Below are 18681 nucleotides of genomic sequence, written 5' to 3'. Positions count from 1 at the left end.
ACAAACAAAAGTTCGCTTCAAACGAGAAGGCTATTATCTCTCGCGCGGGCCACAAAGGGATGACCCGGCGCAAACAAAGCCAGCGCTAACACCGCGCCCGCTAAACAGCAGTGCTAAAGGAACGGGCACCAGGAGAGAACGCTATCAGTGCCACCACCGTGCGTAGACTTCAAAGCTGTGCCCGTTTGGCGCCCGAGCATTACACATACGCAGCGCGGCAGCTGCGAAGGGAACAAATAGTAAAAGTTAGGGGGGGGGGGGGGGGAGGGGTCCCTTCGGGGATGATGTCACCCGTCCTTGGGTCGCGGTATACAGCGACGAACCTCTGGCGCGGTGTACACACACGCACACAAACGCGCACGTTTGGCGCGAAGACGGAGACCGAAGAGTCACAAAAGGGTGGCGCGGCGCTAGGCGCGGGAAAGATAAGCGCAAAGCACGCGCGCTTTTGTTTACGCGCGAAAAGCCCCGCCGTCGCCGCAGCCGACCGCGTCGGGCATTGAAAGAAAAGGCTCTCTCCTTTCTCGAGGCGTAGCTGTGAATTCGTTATGGCCAAGGCCGGGTGGCCTGAGCGGTCGCGACGTCTACGTCATACGCATGAGGCACCGCAGCCGCCAGCCGTCCGTCTATTGTAGCACCTCTCGCGAAGTGTGATTTCGACGCGACCTGAACGCGCTCGGCATGCGCACTACGCTTCGTCTTTGTAGGCAGATTACAGATATACAGCAGCCGTTGAGGAACGGCTTCTCTGCTTGGTCCCCGTAGCAGAATATCGTTGTATTACGATGAACTAAAAATGAAATGGAATCGAATGAATGAAGCAATTAGTTCTGCAGAGAACTTTCTGTGGGCCTTGTTGGTGCCTGCTTGAAAAATTTTTTAAGGCGCAAAAAAGGCGTGGCACAAAATGAAGGTCAGCGCCTGTAAGAGTTGGGGTCGGGAACGGCATAAGGGGTAAGCTGGCCCATGCCGTCGTCCGACTCGTCCACGTTTGTTGAAGGGGGAAACGTGTTCTCATCGAGAACGAGGAATACGGAATTTACAATATATACGTCAAGGGTGGACAACGTTACATTTCATCAGTCTAGCACGACTGGAAACGAAGCACGCACAGCAGCCGAAAACGGCTGCTTAAAACCCCCTCTGTCCTCCCTGCCGTCCGACCTTCGTCGATTCGGAGCGTTCAAAGTCGTCGAAGGACCCGTCTTCGAGGGCGAGGGTTCACAAACTCATTCCCGCGCTTCTGTTTCACTGAACACACCGAACGGAGCGGGGTCCTCGTAGACAGGGGTTGTCACACTTCACTCAAGCTGGCGCGTCGTCGATTCCAGAGCTGACACTGCAGTTAGCTGCCTTGTATGTCGAACGGCCGTCATGATTACCGAAGTCCATGGGGGGGAGCGCCGTAAAACACCATTTTCCAGGAGTTCTCTTGCTACAATTACTCCGTGAAGGCGACAGCGAACCAACTAACAATGCTCGGTCCGCCAAACCTGGCTAGCCTTACTGGCGCCGTAGCGCTGTTCCATAGGAGTCATATTGTTGGCTTCACGAAGCGATTCGTCGCGGCGAGCTACAAGAAGGCTAGAAGGTCACTACCCCCGCGGGCCGATCGTGACACGGCTTAAAAAATTTGTCGAGTTCTGCGGAAGCTGGAAGGCGGAGAAAAATTCTCGTACACCCTAGTGTAGCACGAGGCGAATGAATAAATGAATGAATGAATTACGTGCACATTCTCGAACGCGTGAAAGCGATTACAAATATTTTTTTAGAACGCAATAACCCTGTGTAACGCCTTTCCGTACAGATAGCGTAGGCTTATGTACATATCGTGCCTTCTTTCAACAAACATCATCACACACACACACACACACAAAAAAAACATAATGGTGTATCTATCTCATCGGGTAAACATCTAATCGTCAGCGTGGCCTGCTTTGAGCATATGCCGATAGGTGTGGTCGCTCTGGATTCTTGTTTTTCACGTTGAAATGAATGTTGCCACAGCTTGATCAACTTGGCCGTCTTTAGCGTTTTTTTTTTTGTTATTTCGGTGGTTCTTCTTCTCCCAGTAAGTACATAACACTTGAATGCTGTTCACGTTTTCGAATAACACGTAATTACCTCATAGCTATATTTCATTGATGTGGGGGGAAAACGCTCGCTATATATGGATGGAGAGAAACAAAGAAACAATATAATGTATTGTTTCCCTTTATTCTCGTAATAAAACGCATTTGGCATTTGATCCTAAGGAAAGCCGGACAACCCCTCGAAAAAGCAAGAAAGCGTTCAGTCTACATTTAGGTATTTCGCGCGCGCCCTCATAGTTCAAGGTCAGGAGTGTAAAAAAAAAAAGCCACGTCAAGCATTGAGAGCACTGTATGAGGACACCCAGGCGGTCAAAATTATTCCGGAGTAGACGGGCTTGCACCTACTCTTGCAGAATGCCGCCACATTCACTACCAGCATATTTCGTTGGGACACTGTCCCACCGTGGTGGGCCAGTGGTTAAGTGCGTTCCATCGCTGGGCTCGAGGTCGCTGGTTTGTTCCCGCCGTATTTCGATCGGCCCAGTAAAACGAACGAAAGAAAAAGGCGGATCGCGCACATAGATTTAGATGCACGTTAAGGAAACCTAGGTCGCTGACCTCAGTATATGTTGTTCTCTGTCTCATTTCGCTCTTTCTATCTCTTGTTTTATCCCCACCACGATATCAGACAAAAGTTTGCTTTCTACTTTACAACGTCCCGACTAGTCCGAGCAAGGCAAAATTCACACTGAAGCGCCAGTCCCTCCTTTAAGTCATATCATAATAACAACAATAAAAGAAACATATGTTGACGGAGTCTGTAGCACGAAGCGAAAGTATGAATGAAACAGCGTTAAAATGTTGAACGATGCAAAAGATAAGGTAGGCTTAACAGAATGTTCTTACAGAACCGCAGGCGAGAGCTGGTCATCTCCAGATAGCCATTTCCAAAATGAAGACTGGGGGGAGCGGGGAGGCATAAAGCTCGGGTTTGTGCTGACGGTGACGCCTGCTAAGCTGCGAGGCTGCTTCGGTGCAACCGGGCACTCGTAAACGTTTCGCCATCGCCAACGAACGCGCGCTCCAGGCAAGCCATTACAGTTCGGTCCCTGCGCCGCTAACGAGCCCGGTCGTTGCCCCACGAATCCACAGTGTGAGAATGGGAGCAAGCTGTTCCGACGCGGTGAACATGTGCAAATCCCCCGGGATCGAAACGACGCGACGCGATAGTGATGCGCAAGCACTGTTACCGCGCACATCTATACAGGCCTCGTTCGGCCATCTACAGAAATTCGGCGGCAATCGGAAATTATATTTCGTGATAATGCGTCCGCAGTGGTGTGCTACTGGGTGTGCAGGTCGTGCCGGTGGGCGAGTTGGTTATACATGATTACAGCGAAGGCGCCAAATAAAACAACGGACGAAGGAAGGAGACACGAGACAACCCCGTAGGCGCATGGTTTTCTACGTGGTTGTCTCCTGTCTCCTTCCTTCATCCGTTGTTTTATTTGGCGCCTTCGTTGTAAACAATAGGTATGCAGGCAGAAGAAGCTATCCAGGATTCATAAAAGAGCTCTCTCTCTCTCTCTCTATGAAGAGAATTTCCGAAATATTTTGGAGGAGGAAGAGAGACGGGAGAGATAAGGAGGGGAACAAGACGCGCGTCCGGTTTTCTACCCCATATAGGGGGAACAGCGGTCAACGGTTGAAAAGGAAGTTACGAAAGAGATGGAGGGAGGCACCATAGCATTGAGAACACTTGGCTCCTCCCGTCTGACCTACGATCGGTCACAGAGGCCAGTGCGCTTAACAGACTGTAGTAAAAAGCACGCATCGCTTTCTTGTGCACGCGTAATGTACAATTCACACAATGCTCACTTGACCATAGAAAGTCAGTGTTTTTTTTTTTTTTTTACTATTGATTGTCCAAATCCAAATTTGGGAGTGGGCAAGGTCGGTTTTTCGGGTGTTCATGGTCCGCGGCGTCCAACCGACCCATGGAGTTTCATACAGTAATTACAAGAGGGAACTCTGGCGCTAGTGTCTAGGGGAACTGCAATGAGAGCGGTTAGGCCAGCATGGAAATTATGGGAAGTACGTGGATTTGGCTACACTTCGTCCGTCTGGCTTCAAACGTCTCTTCCGACTTCGTAAATTCGTCATTTTCAACAAAGTGCGGCGCAATAAATAACTAAATGAATATCATTAATATTACCCGACGGCAGGATTCCAAAACCGGGCCTCTAACACATAAGCCGGATGTTGAAACCATTACGCCACGGACGCATGCATTGACAAGCGGCACAGAACACCCTTACGAATTTCTTGCGGGCAAGCCAGCGGGTTGAGACGCTTGGCGCGTTTCAATTTGGCCACCCCGAGAGGTTGGGCCGCCGGAATTGCTAGTGACTGGGCGTTTTCGCAGAGTATTCTGCACTTAGAGAAGCATAGATCGCTTTAAAATTAACCGCCGTATGCAGATCTTAACCCGAAGCCCATGCTTGACTTGATCTAAATGACGCCTATCGTAACGGGGCCGAAGGGAACGCAGTGGGCGTCTCTGGGCACGTTAACGCGAAGCGTCATTTAAATCAAGCCAAGCATGGGCTTCAACTTGCGTTACATTTCTGAATACGGGGGCTAGTACAACGAAGACAGAGAAAGTGTGATGAACAACGCCACAAAAAACACCTGAATCCACAAGTGCGGTGATAAGACAAGTGCGTGCATTTCGAATCATTCCCATGGTGGCTCAATGATCCCAGCGCCAGGGTTACCTCTATAGTAATTATTGCTTGAAGCTCTGAAGGCTGTTCACCGTGCGCGACTTCCCAGTGCGAGCCGCAGCAGGTCAAGTGCCGGGAACGCGATCACCCGCCGGCACTTGTAAATCCCAGTGAAAACATCAGATGGAGATGGCTTTAAGTTTTCTACGCGTCCCGTTCAGACCCCGCAGCGTACGCGACAACATTGCGGTGTGCCCGTGTCGGCAGGAATGCAAACGCGTGCGCGTAGCTACGCTCGTGCCAGCAGCGGAAGCCAGACACGACGTTGCCCTGGACTCGGCAAAGCCCGTCGTGCGGATACAGGCATGACCGGTGCGCCTACTTAGCTTTCTTCTATCTCCAACCAAGCACACTGGATGCGCGTCTCTGGAGGCCTTCTAACACTTCACGCACGCGCCTTCGTTACGACGACGAACGGAAAACGAATAAATTCCGGGTTTTACGTGCCGAAACCACGATACGATTACGAGGCACGCCGTAGTGGGAAGTTTGGGCCGCCTGCATTTTCTTTCTTCTTCTTTTTTTTAACGTGCACGTAAATATAAGTGTACGAGTGTTTATTTTCGCATTTCGCCCCCATCGAAATGCGGCCGCCGTGACACAGCCACCACGTACGCCACCGCGGCGGGTATGTGCCTGCGCGGAGGAAGGAAATAACGCGTAACACCAGAACGACACGACGTCACCTCGGCCGCGCGCCTCGATCTTGTCCGCAGAACTGCGGTCGTCGCGATACTGGCAGCGGTCAGAAGCGGCGCCGGCGAAACCGCGGGCCGCGACTACAGCCGTCGACGCTTCCTGTAAAGCGATCGTCGTCGTTATATACGCGCGCGGCAAGCGGGCGCACGTTCGGTGCTCCCGAGGCACGCGAGGACGTCGTCGGTCTCTCTCCGCCGGCGACGCAACGCGATACGGCGGCGAAGGGCTCGCGTCTTTCTCAGCGCCAGAGTGACGCCAGCCGCGAAAGCGCGCGCTCGTGCAACCACGAGGAAAGCGGAGAAGAAAGAAAAAAAAAAAGGGGGAGAAAAAAACACGTGCGGCGTCGGCGGCGGCGGCGCCAAAACTCCCGCCAATGCCAGAGGACGTCGTTGGTTGAGAGCGCGCGGGATGCGTGTGCTGTGTTCGCCAAAACGGCGAGAGTCAGCGACCGCGTCACGAAAACAGCGCGAGCGAGCGACGCGCGAGCGCGCGTTCACAATCGAGGTCGCCCATAGGCCACCGACGGCGGGTTGCGAAAAGAAAGTAAAAAGAAAAATGTGTGTCGGAACGGGGGCAAGATAAACGACCACCGGCGAGTTCTATCTGGTGCTTATCAGCCGGTGCCTTCTTTAAAGGGGCATTAAAGGGTAATATTATCCCCTCCAGCTCTATATATGCGCTGCGTGCACAACTGCACATGCCAGTGTAGGGCATCAAAGGGAAACGCGCTTGTGAGAGCAATGAGACTTTAGAAAAAATCATGAGCCGTTCCACTGCCCAGCGAAGCTGTTTTACCACACGACGGAGACGTTTTCAAGGAATTGTCACAGAATTTTCTCGCACGCACACAACTTTCAAAACAGGTACGAACGCATTTGCTGTCTTGACCGGTGGTCATCGTGACGATAGGTACGCACACACATTCTCGCATCACCTCTGTTACTTATGTTAATTATATCATATTAGCGTTTATTTAGTCCGGACGCCCGAGGAGCAAGGGGACTACTAAGAGCGACGGCGGGGGACAGAGACTCGCCGGCAGGCGGCAAGGACCCCCGGTGAAGATCGCGCACAAAACGCCAATGCGCATGCGCGCGGGACGGCGGCTCTTCGTGAGCACGTTGCTCCTCGGGAGTCCGGACTACACGCGGTCTCGCCATTACGACGACAGAAAGAACTTCAAAACGGAGAACGGCAACTTGTCTTTACGGCTTTTTTTAGAATACATTCGCGTGGACGACGGAACTGCAGCCCAGAGAAGCCGGAGGAAAGCCAGGGACACGAGCTACATATCGACGGCACCGCCACCGCGGCAGAGCGGAAGGAAAGGGAACTAGATACGCAAGCACTTGGAACGCCGACAAAGAGAGGACGGTGCGAACGTAGACGTGGCCAAAGTGGGTCGGCCTTACGGGCTAAGATGTCGATGGTATAGTGCTTGCTACCTCAAGCTCTTCAAGCGGTTCGCCGTCAGCGACGTGACCTCCGCATCGCGGGAGATCTACCAACATCGCGTCGCTCACCGTCAGTGACCCACTGTTTGCGCCTCGACGTCGTAGCATGGACTTCACAGCATATTATATATATTCTTCCGTTATCCTTCTTTTCTCGTAGCTCTCAAACTTTTCTCCCTTTTCTTTGTACTCTAAACATTCAAATATAATGTTTTTACCCCTGTACCTGGGACCTCTTCTGGTCTCAGGTGCGACAAGGGTAGCTCAAGGGGTCGTTATAGGTCCCGGAGCCTACTGCCCGAGTCCACACTGGTATGTGCCATTGCGCTTGGACACTTTCAGCACTATCACAGAATTTCAGAATCGGCGCACATTTTGTTGACGCATGACAAAAATGAACGGTACGTTAGCCATATAAACAGCCTCGCTCTAAAAAGTGTAGCACGCTTCTTCGAAACGCTGGCGGACTGCACTTGTGCTGCAAGTTTTGAATACGTGTAAGGTGTTTTATTAAAACAAATTGGAAGCTAGACGGCTGGCAGCTACCTCTCGGTGTCGGTAAGCGTTCACGTAGCGGGTTCACTGCTTTCATTGCATATCACAATGTTTTACAACGGGCGTAATTTTTCGAGTGGCTGGAATGGTGCTACACACAAGATAGTTTATGTTCGCACATCCGACGCTCCCCTCGACCATTCTTGCGCGGACTGCACATTTTGGAAGCTAGAAAAAGAGCGCCGAAGAATTTAAAATTCATAACTATACTGTCTTCACAACTTTGCAAGGTGCTATACGAACGTGCTAAAACGAAAGTCTCAAACGGGCGGAGGTATTCGGCGCCCGAATTGCTTAAAATGTTACAGGCACTTCTTTCCGAAAATATAGAAACTCCTGCACAGCTTCCTCGCACGTTAAAGGACGACACTTTATTAGTAAGTGTGAAAGCTGGGAACCGCTTATATGAGGCATTTTAACTTGATGGTAACGATGATCTTTCAATGAGCACCTGCGGACGTCGAGTGTAGCCCAAGGCTGTACGTATGATGACGTTGCTCGTAGTAATGAGCACGCGGCGCGCGTTTGCTCTACTGGCTGGTGTGCGTCGTGACGTCACTAGGCAATCAGCTACAGGGTAACGAAACTAATGGTCTCTTCTATCTGGGCGCACTTTCTGCCCTAGTTAAAAATATCGCGGCGCTTTTATCCTCGATCTCACAGAACGACGCGCGGAGCCTGGACCCACGCTCTTCGATCCGACTTGGCGTAAGGCAAGTTCTGCTCCCAGAACACGGCTCACGCTGCATTGGAAGTGCAGGCACAATGCAATCTCTCGGTAGACTACGACATGGCGCAGCACTATAGTTGAATAATGGTGCCCGGACGAAAATATCTCCCGCTTTGGGTCAATTCCTATAGCCGGCATAACAATGTGACGCACAGGCAATGGATGCGTGAAGGATTGCGAGTGCAGGTTTAGTTAGTATAAATTCGTGCGGTGCTTTCAAATGTTTTCCATTGCATGAGTTTGTCCTGAAACGCGTTCGTTGAGGAAAAAGCGGCGTGCGCTCTCAGCATACTGTTCGGACGATGTAGTACTATGTCGATAGCTATACTATTGCGACAAAGAAACAAACTACCCTCTCTTTTGCTACGTACAAATTTGTTGAAAGGGTTCCCGATGGCCTGCACTAAGTAGACGCTAGGTGATGCCAGTTTACAGAAGCAATGTCCTCGCAGCAGCCTATGAGCACATTCGTGCTTGAAAGCAGGAATATTTGTTGAACCGCGAGGAGCAGTACGCCAATTCAAAAAAGTGCTCGTAGAGGGATGTGACGACAGCAGTGGACACACCACGAAGCACGCTGTGGCGCGTCAAAAGAGCAGACGACACGACACAATGCCTCAAACGCGCGAAATGCGCCCCGCAGAGAACGATGCTTGCACTTTTCTATCCAACTTCGATATAAACGCGTAGCACTAGCACAGGCAATGCCCTTAACTTTCGCAATTGGCAGTTAACTCTGCTGCTCTCGCAGGGCAACGCAACGGAACTAGTGCTGGGAGTGCAGCCAGATCGAAGAGAGGCTTAAAACTGTTTCGCAGAGGCAGCTATCACAGTAAATTGTTTATATCGCACTCCGGCGCTTTGCAGTGTACTTCCTAGGCCAACGGAAATGACAAGCCGGCAATGACACGTCCGTGCTCCATTAAATAAAACTGCATTAGCAAGCCCCGTTCCTGCACTAGCGAAACGGCCACGCACATCACGCGAGAAGGCTTCTGCTGAGATGGAAAAGAGACGGAAGATGAAAGACGAGGCTCCACGGTCTCGGACAAGCCCACCACGACAGTCCTGTATCTTGACAGCGTCTACTGGTGTCTTCGTGTGTATATTAAGATCGAAAAAAAAATTTTTTTTTTCGTCGACACGCTCCAGACAGACGATACTCTGAAGTCCGTCGCGTCCCACTGGCATAACGCTGGCGAGGTCGCGGAACAAAAATAATAGTTATGGGGTTTTACGTGCCAAAACCACTTTGTGACTACGAGGCACGCCGTAGTGGAGGGTCCGGAAATTTCGACCACCGGGAGTTCTTTAACGTGCACCTAAACCTGAGTACACGGGTGTTTTCGCATTTCACGCCCATCGAAATGCGAGCGCCGTCGGCGGGATTCGATCCCGCGACCACGTGCTCAGCAGTCCAACACCATAGCCACTGAGCAACCACGGCGGGTAAAATTCCAAAAACAGAAATGTAGTTTAGGGAGCCGTTTTCTCCTGTGGAGAATAACTCTCTTCCGCCAAATGAATGCAATCAGTGCTGTCGAAAGATTGCCTTATGATTATAAGCGGACTTTATGTTGACTGTTCCTTTAATGACAGGGTAGCGCGGTGCTCTCCGAAAACAGAGCAATGCGGTTGCAGTACGAGTTACTGCGTACCGTGCAACTGGCCCCATAAACGGTGTCAGACAGTGAATGAAATAGTTCGTTCCTCCTTGCCAGAAAGCGAAACGGTAAGAGAAATTGACAAACGCGACGAATATCGTTGTTCGCGCTTCACGCGACAAATGTCTGTCGCGAGAGAACGACGCGCAAACGCGAAAATTTCCGCGCGAAAATTTTATTATTATTTATTTTTTACGCGGATGCAACGTTGCTCTCCTCGGATTCGCCACTTAGCTATGGGAACTTACAGGAATCGAAACATGCTCCGTCTACCGGAGGACGAAGGAAGAGAACGACGCTTGGCGATGTCAAGCAAATATTTACGCGAGCAACAGAAGTGCTCACGGCGTTGCGCATACGATCGACGACCTGCTCAAAACTCCTTCTTTAATATAGGCAAGTTGTCTTGTGACTGGCGCACCGTAGGCTCGGTCACATTCGCGCCCTAGAACAAGCGAGCAAAACGTAAACAAACGTGAATTTTTTTTTATTCGTAGGTATATCGCGCAGCTAATCACGTCGTCTGCTTCGAGTAATGGAAACCCATTGTGACAGGTGACAACGCTACCGGTTGCAGCTAATCCCGTCGTCTGCTTCGAGTAATGCAAACCCAGTGTGCCAGATGACAGTCTGCAAAAGCACCGTTTCAACCTTGGAGAGGCAAAGAAGAAAATTCACAAACGGCAGATTTTTTTGCCTTCAAGCCACACGAAATTACGGCCGCACGCACAGAGAAGCGAGCAGGTGCGCGTGTCTTAAATAACAACGACGTTCGCGCGCACGTGAGAACACCGACAGACCAGAGCGACCGCGGCGCAGTCAAATGAGAAAGCGAGTGCCGCCTCCCCGTTGTGGGGGCCGGCCATTCAACACTCACGTGTCTGTCTGTTGAGCTTCCTCCGCGTGGCCTCTTCTACGATGGGCGGCTTGCCGCCGCCGCCGCGACGTCTCGCAGCGACCGCCACTCCGACCGCACCGGACAAGAACACCAGCAAGAGCAGAACGAACGCACGAATCGCCGGCGGCGTCGTCATCATCATCATCACCATCCCGAGCGTCTTCTGTGTAGTCCCGTGCGCCGCAGCAGCCGAGGCGTGGTCGCACGAGGGGCTCGCGGTAATCCTTGTCGCAGGCCGAGATGAGCGGGCGAGCGAGCGAGCGAGCTCTTCACCACTTGAAGGAAAAAACTCCACGGGCGAGGAGAGATACGCGCGCGCGCGCCGGGCGACGCTCTCGACATCAACTAAAGCCCGCCGGGCTCGCGCGTCGACGACGTCGGGGCCGGTGTGTGTGTGCGCGCGCGCGCTTTCGTGACGTCACGGGCACCGTACGCGACGTCACGCAGCGCAGCGCCGCTCGCGGAGGTGACGTTGCCGTCGCCACCGCCGCCACCAACACCGACGCTGGAGAAGGGATCTTCCCGCTCCTTTCTTTTTTTTGGGGGGGGGGGGGGGGCGAAGGGGGTGGCTCTGAGCGGGCACATCGGCGCTGTCCTATCTCAAAAGCGCGCGCGCGGGACGGCTGGCGAGAGCCGAAAAAAAAAAAATAAAAAAAATAACGCGCGCGCGCGCGCGCGCGCGCGCGCGCCACCAGATGGGAGAAAACAGGTGATGCGATGGTGGATGCGGAGGAGGATAGGGCCAGTGCGGAGCGCCGAAGAGTAGGCCCGTTTCAGGGAGGCAGTGTCGCAGCGCGTTAGCGCGCGCTGTCCCTCTACGCTGCGCCTCTGTGAACCGGGACTCGTGCAAGTCGGGTCCAAAATTCTGATAACTTTGTGGTGTGCTCGTTCGTAGGTTGAGGGAAGTCCTGCACAGTGGCACAGTCCTGCACAGGAGAAAAGATGCCGCAACAAGACACGTAGACACCGCTCAATACCCGAGCAAGAGGGAGCACGCGGTGAGCGTCATGGACAGAATAGGAAAAGAGCTTAGAGAGATTATTGAGTTAAAGAGGCTGAAAGGTTGGGTAGAGCGTCGCGCAGTAACTGTCTCTCAACAGAGGACAGGAGCTCAGTGCAGCAACTATAATTCTGAGCTACACCGACACGAGAAGGGAGGCAGCGATTGCGCTAACCACAACAACTTGTCAGGGGCGAATTACAATTTTTACAGACTTACAAGCAGAATGGGGAAATTTCCAGAAAGGCCGCATCTCCACAGTGGCACTCAGTATATTACTCAAGCTGCATAATCCACCAGGCATTCGTATCGTGTGCACACAATTGGTTTGCGGGGAACGTAGCGGCTGATGCTTCAGCCCGAGGTCACACCAACCGGGCACCCTCGAGAGGCGACCATACTCCGACACCAATCCCAAAGCGATACACAGACATTCTATAACATTACAGATTACAAAAAAAAGGAAATACCTACCACATCGTCCCACGATTAGTAGGGAGGAAGCCATGCATCTTTGAATACTCCTAATAAGGTCATTCCCACGCACCCACATTATTGCACAAGATACATCCCGCACTATACGAATACAACTGTCAATTGGGCAGGAACCCCAATGCGCTCTATCATATGGTTTGGGAGTGCAATGATGTAACGGAGGTACCAGCAGACTGAGCACCATCTGAAGAGCAGTGGAAGGACCTGCTGACCATCGCCGACCCGGAGGACCAGAGGCGACTGGTGGACTAAGGAAGGCGGACTGCCGAGGGCAGTCCGCCTTCCTAGACTACGGAAGCCACCCACCTGAGGGCGACAAGCACAAGATCGCCGGCTTTATTTTTTAATAATGTTTATTTCACCATCATCATCATCATCATCATCATCATAATGTAGTCGTCACGTGTTAATCCCACCATACAGACAAACAATGAATGATTCGACGAGTTCACCGATGTGCATAACCAAGATGCCGATAATAATAGCGATGCATTTCTTATATCGTAACAAAATATGGGGGGGGGGGGGGAGGGGCCTATCTTACACTTGAGTGAGAAGTACGCGTGGCATGGAGCCTGTTTTTGGCTCGATCACCCTGTACCTGTCTCGCGCATTCTTGATCGTATCGCAATCTCATTATGATTTCCTTCAGTTTATTCTGTTACGTAACTCCCCCAGCCGTCTAGTTAAATATGCGCCGGTTCTTCGCCACTCTCGAATCTCGGACGCAGACTGGCGCAGTCAAACACCGCCGTAATGAAGTGCTCGGTTCTTCCAAGATCCTTCGTTATACGTCACTTCGTCGCAACGAACACTCGACCTTTGGCTCCCAATAACGGAGCAGGCTAAGCACATCCAGCAAAATGAAACGTTTGTTTAACGCGTATTCAATGAAAGAAGTAGGGAGCGACGCAAGGTACAACTGCTACGTGTTCAATGACGCTATTTCACCGATTGTATAGTTAAACAAATTTGCTTTCGTCTTCAGGCTCATCACTGTACCTCCATCGACCACCACCTCTCTCCCATCTTTGTTGACTTCGATGACGCCGTCGGTAGGCAGTTTCCGAACAGCTCATGTCGTCGACAGCCTCGACGTATTCTTCAGCCGTCACACCGCCGGCTGTGTTGCAACAAGTGTAGTGCGAGTGGAGTTGAGCGAACGTCATTAAGCAACGAATCCAAATTCGAACTTATTTCCGTCTCAAGGGTCAGGGTAGGCTCGGGAGAAAAGTGGCGTTTGTCTCCCGAGGTGAACGCGAGCCTCCCTGATACATGAGAAACAACGAGGACATAAGGGCATTGAACGGGACAAAGCGTGAATAGGTTTTACACAATACAAGTCATAATGTACGCTGACAGCAGTGCTATGTACACAAGCTACAATATACATAGAGCAGCTTTCTTTACGCCTAAATTAACGTTACATCTCTTTTCACAATAAACGTGCTCCCTAATATCACGCGGACCACATTGCTCAATTGTTGTCTTTCTTTGAAGTAACTTATTTAATAACACAGGAAAATTGAACTGTCGGGGACGCCTAAGTTCCTTCGCTGAACAGGCAAATTCGTTGTAGTGGTCTTCGGTGTAGAGGCGTCCGTAATATGCATGAAAGATGGCAATTCGGCTATGATACATGGAATCGTTCCTTGTACGGGTAATTCTATGTCCAGGCGTTCAAATGTATATACTATGCATGAAGAATGTGTGTTGGGGTAAATACCAGCTTCTCATGGTCATGGATTTGCTTTCATTTATATTATTTTTCTATATTGTGTTTTCGCGATTGTGTTCGTTTGTTTTAATTAGCTTGCTCTTCTTTAATACATCTCTACATTGTTATTATTAACCGAGGGTCCTGTAAGGTCGCTCTGATTGTTCGGGTTCTTAAGTGTCACGAATCAGCCACGTGCTTTGTGCATAGAGAGGGGGTTCACTTGCCCCCGTGTCAACCGGGCGACAGTTGCTGTGTTATGTGGGGTCACAGGCACCGCGCGGTGTTGGGTGACGCGTCGCGGCAGGTGTCAGGTGGGCGAGTGCCGATTCCGGGAAGTCGGCATTGTGCGCACGGTGTTGGCAGTCCGCCGACGGTCACACGAGTCCACACAGACCAGCCTTGAAAGGGACCGCTGTACAAGGTATTGTGGCTGTGGCTCCCGAGTGCCTGACTAATTGGAGGCGCCGCCGAGGTTAAGAAGGGCTTAGCAACGCTGACCCCGTTCCGCATGCAGTGAGCAGGGACCTAATCTTCTACGCGTCCGGAACGCAATCGCCAGCCTTGTTGTTGGGTGCGGCTGCCGGTGTGGTGTCGAAGGCCAGCTTACAGTGCACGCTGTAGGAATGCGGTGCACACGTAAAGAGTGCATTCGGACGACGGCGTCTTGGAAACGCGCACTCGGAGAACTTTGTCTTGTAGACAATAAGTTTGAAGGACAAGGAGGGCCATCAGTCTCCCACGCGGACAAACTTTGAGTACGGCCGCACTACGTGGTATCGATGCCCCTGCTTCCGAGACATTTGCGGCCTAGACGCCGTTGGGATTTGAAACGGTCTAGCGATAACTTGTTCGGGCCTGGCGTGTTTTGCTGACCCCGTCACTAACTACGGAGAAATGAGGGGGCATCGGAGTTTTAGGGAAGAAGGAAAATAGCTTTGTTTTCCAATATGTTTATTTTGAAGAGTAAGCCCATCCCTGTGGGTTGTGGCTTAACAAACGGTTGACTCTGATTGGCAACTGAACCTGTGGGACGGGCCAACGGCCCTACCGCCTTTTTTTTCTTTGTGTAATTGGGCTATAAAAATCGGGACGACATGCTGTCCCTCAGACTTGGCTGAAATCAGGATTGCTGATAGATCAGTGAGGCTCCGTGCTATGTACGTTAAAACGAGTCTGGGTTCTAACAGTCATTGAGACAGTCGAAGAGTGAGACTTTGTTTCTCAATTGTTCAACTTTGTAATGTATTTGTTTTACCTGCCATGTATATAGAAAAGTTTGCGTATAAATATTTCTTGTACATCTGATCTGCATCGCTTCCTGTCTGCGTTTGATCAACAACTGCCGATCATCGTCCGAGAAGCTTCAAGTTCCAACGGTGAAGCGAGGACGGAGAACGAACGAAACATTACTGGCGCAGCACGACAGGATCGGCAAGCCCCACAACGAGCAACGAGCGGCGAGCCAGGCGCAAGGCATCAGAGGGCCACCAGCGAATTCCGCAAGGGTTGCAATTCATCTGGACGAGGACGTCAGGCGGCGCCCCCAGCAGCAACGGGTGAGCGGGATTTCTTGCGTTTTGTCTAGGTTGGCATGGCTGTTGTTCAGTGAGGTTAATGGTGTTCACGCGCAGAACAGCAAATGCGATTGAGGCTAACATAAACATTGATACTGCATCTGAACAAATAGAGGGTCAGAGACGGCAGGAGCTGCAACGCGTCGGAGAGACCGAGTCTGAGACGTCGGATACTGAAATGGATAGTGAGGCGCAAGGCGCTGCGCAGGCTCCGAGCACGACGGATCCAGAAGCCATGGCGGTGAGACGCCTGGAGCTGGAGCTGGAAAAGGTGCGCCTACAGCTAGAGTGCGAGCGCATTGCTCTACGGAGAGTGGAGCTTGAGCAGTCGGGCAGGCCGCCTTCGGTGTCGGAAGGAAGCGATCGGCGCGGTGCCATCACGGATGGAATAGCACAATGTGCTAAAGTGCTTAAGGCATACCGGTTGCCGTGTGACGCTGACGTTCCGATATGGTTTGATGAGGTCGAAAAGTTGTTTGCATCTTTTCAAGTACCAGCACATAGCCGTGTACATTTGATCATGCCTGCGCTGGCCGAGCGGGTTCGTTATCTGTTGCGTGGCCTCAATGACGAGGAATGTACAGATTATGAGACTGTAAAGAAGGCAGTATTAGATGAACTTAAGCTCACGCCAGCCAAATACTTGGAGAGGTTTGAAAAGGCATCTAAACGAAAGGAGGAAACTTGGGCTCAGTTCGCGTCTCGCGAGAACTTATTTGGCCTATTACCTTCAATCTCGAAATGCAAACACCAAAGAAGCTATGACGGAGCTTATGGTCGCTGACCGTATGAAAGCCAGTCTAAGCTCAGAAGCCCTTGAATATGTTCTTTTGCGGGAGGGTGAAGATTGGTTTAAGCCAGTGGAGGTGGCGAAAGTGCTCGAGACTTTCGAGCAAGCTAAAGGGAAAGGACGAGCAACTAAGCCAGCCGCAACAGCCTCACTGCTGCAGCACTCAAAACTAGCTAGCCCGCAGAGGACAAACTTAAAATGCCACGTGTGTCATGTACAGGGTCACCTAGCCAGAGACTGCCCAAAAACTTCAAATAAAGAACAGCAGGGGAAGGCGCCGACTGTGCAAAAACAAAGGGTACAGAAGGCTGCTGTTGTAAGTGAAGAACCTCCACCAGAGCAAGAAAGGGTGCTAAGCGCTAGAGTGCAAGTCGTAGCTCAAAATGCTAGTTCAGGGAGGTCAAAGCTGGACTTTATCCCTATCATGTGCGGGAATATAGCAACAGAAGCTGTGTTGGACACAGGTAGGGAGATAACGGTCGTCCGTAAAAGTATGTTGCCGGTCGTTTTACAGGAGCCATCGGGAACAGTAAGGCTCGAGTCGGCATTCGGAAAGACCATTCGAGCTAACCTAGCTACGCTGCCCGTAGGCATACATCGCCCGGGGGCTGTGATACAACCGCAGAGGATCGATCTGGTGTGCGCGGTTACAGACGAACTTGCAAACGGGGTTGACTGCCTGCTGTCAAAGGAAGATTGGGAACTACTACAGGCGCAGGAAAAAGACGAGTTTGGACGAGAAAGTATTCCGCGGGTAGCCAATTCCGTTGGAGTTCGATCAGTTGAAATGGTCGATAATACCGAGCCAGACTGCGGTCTAAGTTGCGAGGAAACGACAGATGAAATCCCTAAATTGCAAGGGAACAGTTTGATACAATATGTCAATGAGGTGCCCAGTCAGCGGGAGGAATTTCAAGCTGCTCAGCTTGGCGATGAAAGCCTGAAAAGGGCCTGGAATAATGCGAGAAACGGCAAAGCTGACATGTTCGTGTCAGACGGACTTTTGTACCATTGGGATTCCTTAGCGGGAGTCAAAGTGAGACAACTGGTCCTACCAGAAGAAAGACGCAATGAGGCAGTGCCGCTCCGATCCCTGACAGCGAGGGCCACATGCGAGGCTTTACTGGAAATTTTCAGTCGTACTGGAGTGCCGGGAACGATCTGTTCAGACCAAGGTACTAACTTTAAATCTCAACTGACACAGTTGTTGTTAGAAAAACTGGGCTGTTCACCCAGGTTCTCCACTGCCGAACACCCTGAGGGCAACGGAGTGGTTGAGAGATGGAACAGAGTCCTCAAAAATATGTTGTATCATGTAATGGAACGGGACCGAAGAAAGTGGGACAAGCTGATCCCATTTGTTCTGTGGGCGTATCACGAAGTGCCGCATGATACTACCGGGGTGGCGCCGTTCAGGCCATTGTACGGTAGAAACCCAAATGGGTCCCTATCAATGTTGCAGCAAACTTGGACGGGTGAAATTGCGGTGCCCTCAACTCTGAGAGAGAACTACGGCGACGCGGGGAGCCCGCTTACAGCTTTGACAAGGCGAGGGGTTCCTAATTCAATTCCATGGTTGGAAGATGCGCAGTGCGCGTTCGAAAGTCAAAAGTTAACTCTCTGTCTGGCTGTCGCCATGAACACTCCTGAGCCTCATCAGCCGTACCGGCTATTCACTGATGCGTCGGCGACGGTGGCTGGTGCCTGTTTAGCTCAAATGTCAGCGGACGGAAAAGAAAAGCCGATCGCTTTTGCTAGCCATCGCTTTAACCCGACACAGGCGCGCTGGTCGACTATAGAAAGAGAAGCCTTTGCTATTATTTGGGCACTCAAGAAATTTGACTACTGGCTTTTCGGAGCAGTGGTGAATGTTGTCTCTGACCATAACCCATTGTCATATTTGACAACCAGCACCCCGCAGGGGGCCAAGTTAGCAAGATGGGCGCTTTCACTACAGCGCTACAATGTAACGGTGCGTCACCGGAAAGGAACAAGTAACGCCAACGCTGATGCATTGTCAAGGCTCTCGAATCGTTCATGGGAGCCAACCGAGTAAAGAGCAGAAAAGAAAGGATAGACAGAAACAGCCATGCCAGCTACGACAGGCGTGAATGTTCCCCTTCACCCAAAGGACGTGTGCGTGGGACAGTTCAGCCTTGATGGAACTTTCGGTGGTTGTCGTCGTCCCTGTGTGTGAGGGTTATAAGACTGTGGACATACTATGTATATAGTATGTCCACAGTGTATATATAGTGCGTTGGAGTGTTCCTGTACATACATGAG

At 51.4% G+C, this 18681-nt stretch overlaps 1 protein-coding gene across 3 annotated transcripts in view; it reads right to left on the bottom strand.

Moving 5' to 3' along the window:
• The window catches only part of LOC142575454 (dorsal-ventral patterning protein Sog-like), a 352058-nt gene extending 340862 nt beyond the window's left edge, over nt 1–11196 (bottom strand). For 2 of the 3 annotated variants that reach the window (XM_075684835.1, XM_075684837.1), the window contains exon 1: nt 10799–11196. In XM_075684835.1, the coding sequence (XP_075540950.1) occupies nt 10799–10970 (172 nt within the window). In that variant the 5' untranslated portion in view covers nt 10971–11196. The remainder of the gene's footprint in view (nt 1–10798) is intronic. The other variant, XM_075684836.1, reaches the window with a different exon arrangement.
• Between the last annotated feature and the right edge of the window lie 7485 nt (nt 11197–18681).

The sequence above is a fragment of the Dermacentor variabilis genome, chromosome 3, assembly GCF_050947875.1.
Source record: "Dermacentor variabilis isolate Ectoservices chromosome 3, ASM5094787v1, whole genome shotgun sequence".
NCBI lineage: Eukaryota > Metazoa > Arthropoda > Arachnida > Ixodida > Ixodidae > Dermacentor > Dermacentor variabilis.
The sequence above is the reverse complement of the archived record's forward strand: the minus strand, read 5'-3'. Positions and strand labels throughout refer to the sequence as shown.